At 53.9% G+C, this 10311-nt stretch overlaps 1 protein-coding gene across 1 annotated transcript; it reads left to right on the forward strand.

Annotated features, from left to right (window-relative positions):
• Nucleotides 1-600: 600 nt before the first annotated feature.
• Nucleotides 601-10071, forward strand: LOC122364867 (calpain-A-like; the record flags this gene model as incomplete). Its single annotated transcript, XM_043335650.1, has 8 exons — nucleotides 601-893; nucleotides 1223-1333; nucleotides 2719-2820; nucleotides 3157-3297; nucleotides 4679-4810; nucleotides 7082-7275; nucleotides 8329-8500; nucleotides 9899-10071. Coding segments are annotated over exons 1-8 (1109 nt in total), but the record flags the coding sequence as incomplete, so codon positions are not given.
• Between the last annotated feature and the right edge of the window lie 240 nt (nucleotides 10072-10311).

Below are 10311 nucleotides of genomic sequence, written 5' to 3' on the forward strand. Positions count from 1 at the left end.
AAGATCGGTTGCAGTTCATTTGTAACCAAGTAACACCAGGAATGTGGCCCATTCAATTGCTTCATGAATCACCTGAAAATGCTGGCAGGCTGACTGCTGTGCACGATAAACATATTTAGCGGAAAAAAATAGATTCTGGTCTGGTTCAACCGCTTTTCTCCATATAAGTCGGAGCACGTCGGAGCATAAGTTTTCCTTCCGGTTGTACCGAATTTTATTCGTTATAAAATCAGTTCGACAGGCGGAGTAGTGAGCATCCTACAGGAGGATGGAGACAACAATCCCGCTAAGGTGTCCTTTTTTAGACCGAGCCCTCCCCTCTCCCCAGCGTGTATCCATGTCAGCCCCATTCACCCCCGTCTATAAGGTCACCCCCATTGTGCGCCGCTCGCCTCACACCGCCCCGCGGCGGCGGTATGTCCGCATCCGGTGTGTGTATGTCCAGCCATGGTGACCGACCCCTCCCCACCTCACCCAACCGGGATCGATGGGAGCGCCGGTGGCCGCCCGACGCACCGACGAGCCCCGGCGCCGGCACCGACGGGACACACGCGTCGGGGAGACAGAGACGACGCGTCGGCGACGGCGGGCGGCGCGAGAGGGACGTAGAGGGAGTGGTCCCAGAGGCATGGCCGGTGGAGGTGCGGTAACGCGCTGATTGTTGGAGAGAGAGAGAGAGAGAGAGAGAGAGAGAGAGAGAGAGAGAGAGAGAGGCGATCAGCGCGGCTAAGCTGAGCGGAGCTGACGTCTGGCTGCTGATTGTCGACTGCTGACTGAGCCGAGCCGGACGGCGGCGCGGGCGGAGAACCATGGGGTGCGGCCAAAGCACCTCCGCCTCACCTGTGGTCGCTGAACAGAACGGACAAATCTCGGAGGAGAGCGCCTCCAAAAAGGTGAGCCCTGCGTCCCGGCGGTGACCGAGCCGGCTCTGAGGGTTTATATCACGCTCAGTGAATCTCGCACTGGAATCTGAACAAGTCCTGGTCCTGCCACACATTATTTTTGTTTTGTGGCTGGTGAATGACATGACGATTTTATTTTTACAACTTTTCTACATTGCCTTTATTTTGTTGGTCCACACTTTGCCATTGAGCTTTGGTGCTGCCCGGCGCGGCGCGATACGGGGTTTGGTGATCACCGGTTGCCGCTCCTGTGTCTGTGCCGCCCTGCACGCCCCTCACGGCCGGCCCTCACGCACCGCGGCGGCACCGGCTCGTTACAGGTGTACGATGACCGCATCACGCTGCCCAACAACCAGAAGTTCCGCATCACCGTCTCGCCAGCCAGCACCGTCATCGACGACGAGGGCGCCGCGCGGGCCCGCTCGGCCGGGGTAAGCACCGGGCCGCTGAGCCAGACGCACCCAGCCGCCTGCCGATGCATGAGACGAGTGCGCACTCTGAGCACACATTGGCCGCTTTTTTAGCTACCGACGGTTTGTGTGGGTGATAGGGACGCTGATACGTGAATCAATATCACCGAGCAGGTAGGATAAGCGATGTGTTGCGTGTGTGATGACCTTGTTTGGCGGTGTGCGTGCGCTCATACTCACGCACACATCTGTCCCATTATCCTGGCTAAATAGCAATTACCTTGTCTAATACGTGGGCACACCGAGGAATGATGTCGCTATCCCGTTAACTCAAATGCACTATGCCTACATGTACAAATTGCATATTTTTGTTAGAGTGTAGATAATGAGCGACTCAGTACCACTGCCAACCATTTCGGGCTGTTTAGGCCGGCAGTTTTCATATTTTCTTGATCAGCACTGAAACAGATGAAACAGGTTATAAGGGTAGATAGTAGATACCAAGATGTAAACTGACACATATTAAGGCACTCAATCACCCCGCTCCCCGACTGGGTAGTCGATCGGCTCGAGCGCACATACTAGGCACTAGAGCACAGACGGACCATGGTCATCACCTGAGCAGGTGGCTCCTTCCATTTTCCGAATGCCACCGGCTCAAAGTTGCTGTAGACAATCCGTGTGTCGTCGCATGGCTATCAGACGAGAATGATTGTTGCGTTTCCATGGAAACAGGACGAGGACAATTGAGTCGTGTTGGCAACAAGTGAGTCGCGACCCATTGCAATGTTTAGTGACTGCCCACCCGTCATTGTGCGATTATTGCTATGCGTGTACAGAATGAAGTCAGTCGCTTTGGTATTCTCTGGGTCAATAGAGTTATTCTCTGGGTCAATAGAGAGTAATCAGCCGTCAGGTTTTTTATTCGTCGTGTGATATTGAACCACCACATAACAGTACCTATGTTTGTCACACATCGATTCCACCTCATTGTATTTGTCACAGGACAAACATCATTCTACCTTATGGGACGCATATTATTACCAAAGGAGGTTCCAAACATTGCTGTCCAGCTCCGGAATGACACTGTGGTCGCTGTCGGCTCCCTCGTTTACCCGACCCCGCGTGTGACCCAGTGAGGGGCCGTTCTCATCACCTCTTCCCTGTGCAAAGAGGCACCCAAAGTCAGCAATGACAGGTCAGCGTGGGCATGAGCATTACAGACTGACTGTCCATCTCAAGGCCTCTTGACAGTCAGTCTGTAATGCTCATGCCCCCGCTGACCTGTCATTGCTGACTTTGAGTGCCTCTCTGCACAGACAACCCCCCAGGAAATCGTTTGTCTTGGGTGTCTCCCCACAGGTGAACTCTCAATAAATCGCTGACCTCCGGTGTCTCCCCCGCAGGTGAATCCTCAGGACGACTGCCAGCAGCGGCCAAAGACCGGCGAGGAGGGCGAGTTTGAACAGCCCGAGGCCGAGTTCGACGGCGGCAACCTCGGACTCAACGTGAGTAGAGTTTCGGCTCGAAGCCGGCCGGCAGACTGTTGCAGAACACACGCCGGATTACGGAAATACACGTATGACTTGACGCCGGCCGGCAAACTGCTTCATAGCGCATAGAGGAAAATGTAGAGGCAACAGCTTGGTTTGCAATTTAGCTAGGTATTGAATAACTCTAAAGCAGTTCACCCAGGCGCGTTTCCACACGTGTCGTGAACGCCACCCGTCTGACCTTACCTCTCTGCGGTTAGAGTGTGGAGAACGTCACCTGTCGGACCTGTTGGTGGTCTGTGCTCAGAGTGCGGAGGAGGTGCCCGTCTGACCTGACCTCCCCTCGCTCAGAATGTGGAGGAGGTGCCCCGCCTGCTGGACTCGCTGCCGGAGGGACAGCTGTACGAGGACGCAGAGTTCCCGGCGGAGGACTCCAGTCTGTACTTCAGCTCCCGCTCCACCGGCGACGAGGTCGTCTGGAAACGACCGCACGTGAGTACCGGCACTCTAAGCAGGTCTGCTGGGCAGGGGTCAGCGGTGTGGGAATTCGGCAGGAGTAGCTCGGTTCTTGGATTCGGATTGAGAAACTCGGTGTTTGACTCGACTTTACAACTTCAAGCCGGAGGTCTAGCGAGACGTTCTTCTTTGGAAACTAATGGGCCATGCAGGAGTTGGAGACTCACACAAACGGACAGCTGTTTTTCATGCTATGCTTTAGACTAGGTACGAATTACCCTCGAGGCCGGCAGGACCCCAAATAAGCGCCCAGTGCTGCCATTAGCGATAGAGCGTGCTGCCGATGGCGCTGTTTACGCTAGCAACTGTGTGTGCCGCCTCGTGCCGCCTCACATTGGCACGTTTTCAGTCCGTCTGCTAATAAACGACTGGTGAATGTAGGCCGATCTATGCCCGTGCAGCTATCGATTTTCTCACAGAGTGTACGGCTAAGGTCGGGGGGGGGGGGGGGCGTCAGGGTCACGTGTGTGGGCGGGTACACAGGGTAAATGACCCCAACTGATGGGACTGGGAACATTCTCATTCAGAAGTCAAAAGCTAATGACGAAAAAAATATACTGAACAAAACCTATATGGAAGCCGGTCTTGTGAGTTACCATGATCAATTTAATTTTAAAAACGGTTAAACAGCAACGGTTCTGGTCCGATACCCCTGCTTCCACCACACACACAATTTCCACATTTCTTCTATCACTATCGTCGCTCAGCCGCTGGCGTTTTCAGACTCATTTCCAGTGCGGCGGTGGGTGTCGGGCGAGTAAATACCGACTTTGGCGACTATTGGCTCTCCCGTCCAATAGGCCAACGCTTGTGCCCAGCCGTATGACTGTAATCCGGCATCAGGCAGAGCTGTTGAGCTGACATTCGTTGTGGGTGGCGTAGAGGCCGATGTGGGATCACTGAAGGTCAGTCACTTAATCTCTGTTTATGTCAGCAGCCTCGCGCCACTGCGCCCATATCTGTGCCTGGCGCCGGGCTGACCTTTCGGTGCGGCCCGAGCCCCCAGCGAGCTGTCCAACTTCCACCGCTATGGAGCTATCACAGTTTGCACATTGTTGGGGCTGACGCGCTGAGTGATCATCGATTATTGATCGTGCGCCGTGTGCCGGCACCGCACGAGCCTGTGATCGGTGATCAGTGATCTCTGCAAGCACCTAGCCGGTTCCAGTGCCCCTGATGAAACCCTCCAGTCAGCTTCAGTGCTCCCTGAAAGCTCCACTATCGCCCTGACTCGTCCCTGCACCCGTTTCAGGATCTCGCCGGGGCGGTGACCAACAGCCTCTGACCCGCCTCTGCACCCGTTTCGGTGCTCGCTGGTTACACCCACGCCTCTGAACCGGCCCTGCACCCGTTCCAGGAGCTGGCCGAGAACGCCCAGCTGTTCGTCGAGGGTGTCAGCCGCCGCGATGTGGTACAGGGCGTCCTCGGAGACTGCTGGTTCCTCTCCTCGTGCTGCGCCATCGCCAAGGAGGCCAAACTCATCGAACGGGTGAGTCCCCAACGCGGAACTCGGTAACGTGTCATAAATAATCGGCTCCTAAGATTGGTAATTCATGGTCCATTCGGTATCATTACCGTGAGCCATTGAACTCAGGGTAATGGGTCCGCTGAGAAGTGGTCTATGAGACATATAAGGGGCCTGAAATTAGATTGATGGCAATGACCATAATGAGGGAGAGTGCGGAAGTCCGGGTCAAAGAGCGTATTCGACAGAGGCAGCTGGCGCGACTGCCGTTTAAAATGAACAGAAAAGAAATGTAAAAGCTATCGGGCAGCTCATGCTAAGTTTTGGTATTAGCCTAAAAACGAGGACGAAAGCATAACAGTTTTTGTTTGTTTTGTTGGGTTAGGCCCTTTCGGTCCACTGAGACCATTTCAGAGCCGGGAGGATGATAGGATATAGGGGGAGACATTGGTCTGGGCAGGCACCCTAGTGAGTCACCGGGGCTGAGCCCGTCCAGAGGACAGGCCACCCAGCCCCAAGGTACTCACTGCACCCGGCTACGGGGTGCGCTCCCTCGGGAGCAGCGGTGCCGCTCCAAGGGAGCAGCCCGCATGAGATAAAGTTGCCTGTCCAGCCCGGAAGGGGTTGCGGCGTGGAGGAGAAGGACTTCTGTATCCTGAGGATAGAAGCACGGAACGGTGAGCATAACAGTGCGTGCGATTCGAACTTCGACCCGTAAGTTGCGCCAAGCTATAGGAAGTGTTAGTCACCTTTGTGGCTGTTATCGATTTAACACTTCTTTTTGTGTAACGCTGGCGTGTTAAAAAAAAAAAATCCATGCCCAAAAACATCTATGATCTAGTGCATTGTTACAGACAAATGAATAATTAACGATTGAACTGCGCCTGCTTTATGGTTAGTAGCCCTGCTACTAACCATACGATGTAGCAGTATGCTACGATGCGGCACAGTATGCTTTCAGGCGCTTCTCCGTACTGCCATCTATCGGGCGAAGTATAAGTATGTCACAGTCCACTGAGGTGCATGCAAACAGTCGTTCGCTTTAGTCTTCATCATTATTCATTACAGATGAAGACTTAATGAAGTTGAAAACTTTAAACCAAAAACAGTAGATACATGCTAGTATATCTACCACACCCCGGGAAAGAACAGACCGGTTTTCGCGACCTTGGTGCATCCAAAAAGGCCATACAAAAAATGGAATGAGCTTACCCATCCGATTCCCCATCAGAAAGAAATATTCGGTAGGACGTTTTTCTTTGCGTTTTTGAAGCTATGCATGTATGTAAAGCTGCTGATCCAGAATTCGTCTCCACAGTGCTCGCTCTAAGTGTCTTTGACAACAGTTTTGTTTACCGGTGGGATTGCGTGACCGGTGGCGATCATGGCGGCAGTCGCGATCAGCCCGCTCCGCCGGCGGTACGGATAGCTGGGCACGCGGCCGGTGTTTGTCGCTGTCGGCACGGAGCGGCCGGCCGCGACCCGGGACCTTTCAGCTGTCCTCCGCGTGCATCATTGATGGCACGGACACAGGATCAGCCGCCCGGTCCGGTATAAAACATTCCTCACTGATACGTATGTGCATAGATGATTAAAGGAAGGCTGATCGGGCGAATAGTGCTGGAAAACATCTTTCGATGAAATTTGCTTTGATGATTGAATGTCAAGGATGTCTAAGAAGAATCAGAATTCAGAGAAGAATTGGAGATAACCAAAGTAGTTTGTTTTTGTGCGAATCAGAGTTCAGTTATCATTATAAGGTCACTAAAGGCGCACCAATTCAGTGCGAGATATTGTCCTGATCTTGCGTTCTAATAAGTCTGGAGAAGAGAAGAGAAGCGAAGTGGTCAATAGCGAATCGCCATCCGATAACATTTGGCGGGTGGAAAAGCTAGCAAACTTCATAAAAAACATCCCGTAACTCTCAAACCCTAGCACTAATGCTTTAACCGTCGACGACTTAGTTTTTAATTCATCCATTCCGGTCTTCCTCTCGGCTTCGCTACGGGATATAAGCAACTCGACAATTGTCAACAGAGAGCTGACTAGTGACTCGTGACCTGACCGGACCCCAATGACCCCGCCGGCAGTTGGTTACAATTGACTAGCCGCTGAATTAGACCCTGACCTGACCCTGCCGGCCTTTGGTCCTCTTCTCCAGTTGCTAATCTGACCTGACCACCCTTCTCATGTGGTTCCCCAACCAGCCACTGACGTGACCTGACCTGACCTCCTCCTCAGATGCTCCCCCTAACCAGCCGCTGACCTGACCAGTGACCTGACCTCGTTCCTCAGGTGGTTCCGCCTAACCAGCCGTTGAGCGGGGACGGCTACCACGGCTGTGTGCGGTTCAGCTTCTGGCGGTTCGGCGACTGGGTCGACGTCTACATCGACGACCGGCTGCCCACCAAGAACGGCGCCCTCTTCAACGCCAAGTGTGTCGACCCGAACGAGTTCTGGGTGGCACTGCTCGAGAAAGCATACGCCAAGTGAGTGCATATTGCAGAGCTCGGCCGGCGATGGCGATTGCTGGGATGGGGAGCGGTTGTCGAGATTGGGGACGGGAGACGGCTGTCAGCGGCTGTGGCGATTTGCGGAATCACGACCGAGCCTGAGTAGAGAGGCTGGGTGGTGTGGTGGCCTAGCCAGGGGAGACGGGAGCTTAGCAGTTCACATCTCCAGGATGAGATGAAATCCCGGCGCCGGGCTCTGAAATCAGCAGTGCAATAGCGTGGTGTGGTGTGGGGCGATGATATTCGCCGTTTTCTGAGAAATTCAGGCGCGATGTCGCATGTCAGTGTGCGGGGCCACAAAGCAGTGACCCACCTAGAACAGACAACTGAATACCGCTTGTCGTCAAAGTCCACACTCTGCGGTGCATGGAACTAGTTAGAGTATGGAACTAGAATGGGTTAATTCGATGCAAGTGGTGATACAGTTGCGTAATACGTATGTCTACTATCACTTATTTAACCACAGATGATTTAAAAATTAAACTGCATTCACGGCACATATCACTTGAATTTTTTATTCGTTCTGTAAATGCGAGTCAGGTAACGGGTGCGACGTAATGAGATTTTAGGAGAAACAATCACGGCCTTGTTCCGTTGACTGTGCCCCCGTCCAACAACCCTTCCCACTCTGTCCAGTGTCCATGTGTCAGAATGCATAATTCGAACGAGGCGATGTTATTTGATCCCGCCCGGACGTGTCCGCTGACCCCTCCCCCTGCTGACATCACTCCTCTACCCGTGCGTTCAGACTGCACGGGCCGCTGCCACTGTTACTGAACCCCCTCCATCTGACTGCTCCCCTTTGACCCTCCGTTCAGACTGCACGGGCCGCTGCCACTGTTACTGAACCCCCTCCATCTGACCGCTCCGCTTTGTCCGTCCCTGCGTTCAGACTGCACGGCTCGTACGATTCGCTCTACCTCCCATCTGACCTCTCCACTCTGTCCGTCCGTACGGCAGACTGCACGGCTCGTACGATTCGCTCTACCTCCCATCTGACCGCTCCCCTTTGTCCGTCCCTCCGTTCAGACTGCACGGCTCGTACGAGGCTCTGGAGGGCGGCCAGGCGATGGACGCCCTGGTCGACCTGACCGGCGGCCTGGCCGAGCGGTTCGACCTGGCCGAGCACGACCAGAGCTACCTGTTCAGACACCTGTACAAGTCGACCGTGGCCGGCGCCTTCATCACCTGCTCGAGAAAGGTGGGCGGTGGGGTCATCCCATGATCCCAGCCCGTTTGGGGTAGAGCGCAGGGCTCACCCTGGCCGTCCGACAGGGCAAGAGGGGAGGGGAAGAGAACTGACCACGACAGCGCAGTGCGCAGGGTAGATGTAACTGGAGCCCGCGCACTATCGATGTGTGCCGTGTGGGCAACATAATGGACTTGTGTTGCGTCCTCAGTGCTACAAATGTGATACGGTCAGTCGTTCTGAAGGGGTATGTAACGCGAGTACTGTAGGCACAGCGTTTGTCGTGGAAGATATGTTACCTACGCCCGGTGTGGTACTATTGGCTGATTGAGCGCTGTATTCCGCCAGTCTCGCCTTATTACTACACGTAGCCGCTAGGTGGTCCAGTGGTAATGTCGGTGGATGTAGCCAATAGCCACACAGTTTCAGGTCGCACGCCCATAGCCAATAGTTGCCTACGCCAATAAGCAGATGTAAACATGAATTGCGTTCCAAGTAGCCGGTTATGAAGGGTTTCACCTGTACGCCTGGAATTATTGGGTACCGGACTTTGGCAGCGTATAATATCCTGAATGCATGTCACGTAATGATATGGAGTAAAAACTACATTGCTACCGGATTTTCGTCGGATAGGATAGTACCTGAAACTTCGTCTGTTGATAATGACAAATTGACGGATCGATATTATAAATATTGAATGTAACTCATACTGGAGTGTCACCGTCTTGACAGGAATGAATTGCCACACAGCGCTATCGTTTCTGCAAACACCGTGGCTCGTTTGCAAATGTCACTCTTCGGACTCCATATTTCATTATAGACATCATTCCCAAATGACGGTCGAAATTCCACCGAGTGTTGGTTCCAGAATAGCGGCCGGTGCAGGGTTCCTGCCCGGCTTCAACAACCCACCCTCTTTGAGCCCTGTCAGGCAAAGTTGCGGTATGTGCACGCATGGGGAGCTAGGTGCCCTTATTATCGCCATTGACGTAGCTAGATGCGTCAGCAAATCGTGTATTTCTTGGTAGCTCGATCGATCGAACGGAGGCACACTTGTGTAGCTACACAGCAGCCAGCGAGGCTGAAACTGTCGCCTGTAATGAGTAGCGCGTATCATGTACAGACGGCGCATAAGTAATGATACTGATTTTCTGCGTCACAGTCGGTTTGCAAAGCTGAACAGGGGCCGTGAAGGGGGATAGTGTGACGGGGTCTGCTCATTAGATGCCACTCCATAAAATCCATAGAACTCGACTCCATACAGCCGACTACGACTTCATTGTACTGTTCATACGCCTTATTCCATCGCTTCGAGGCCGTGGCCCATGAGTGGAATCTATAGTCAATGGAGTCAAAAGAGTCGGCAGAGTTCGTACTCTCCCTCTCACCCCACCCCTTCTGTTCCTGCAGGGCGACTGGCGGGAGGCGAACAAGGCTGACGAGCTGGGTCTGGTGCAGGGCCACGCGTACACGGTCACGGGCCTGGCGCGGCCCCAACACCAGACGCTGGGCCGGCCGCGCCTGGTGCGCATCAGAAACCCGTGGGCCGACCACGTGGAGTGGAACGGAGCCTGGTCAGACAGGTGAGAATGGGAGGAGAGGGGACGGGAGAGAGGAAGGGATAGAGAGAGAGGAAGGGGGAGGGATGGAGGGAGTGAGAGAGAGAGAGAGAGGAGAGAGAGAGAGAGAGAGAGAGAGAAGAGAGAGAGAGAGAGAGAGAGAGAGAGAGAGAGAGAGAGAGAGAGAGAGAGAGAGAGAGAGAGAGAGAGAGAGAGAGAGAGAGAGAGAGAGAGAGAGAGAGAGAGAGAGAGAGAGAGAGAGAG

This window comes from Amphibalanus amphitrite, unplaced genomic scaffold (assembly GCF_019059575.1).
Source record: "Amphibalanus amphitrite isolate SeventyFive unplaced genomic scaffold, NRLGWU_Aamphi_draft 000704F_arrow, whole genome shotgun sequence".
Classification (NCBI taxonomy): Eukaryota; Metazoa; Arthropoda; class Thecostraca; order Balanomorpha; family Balanidae; genus Amphibalanus; species Amphibalanus amphitrite.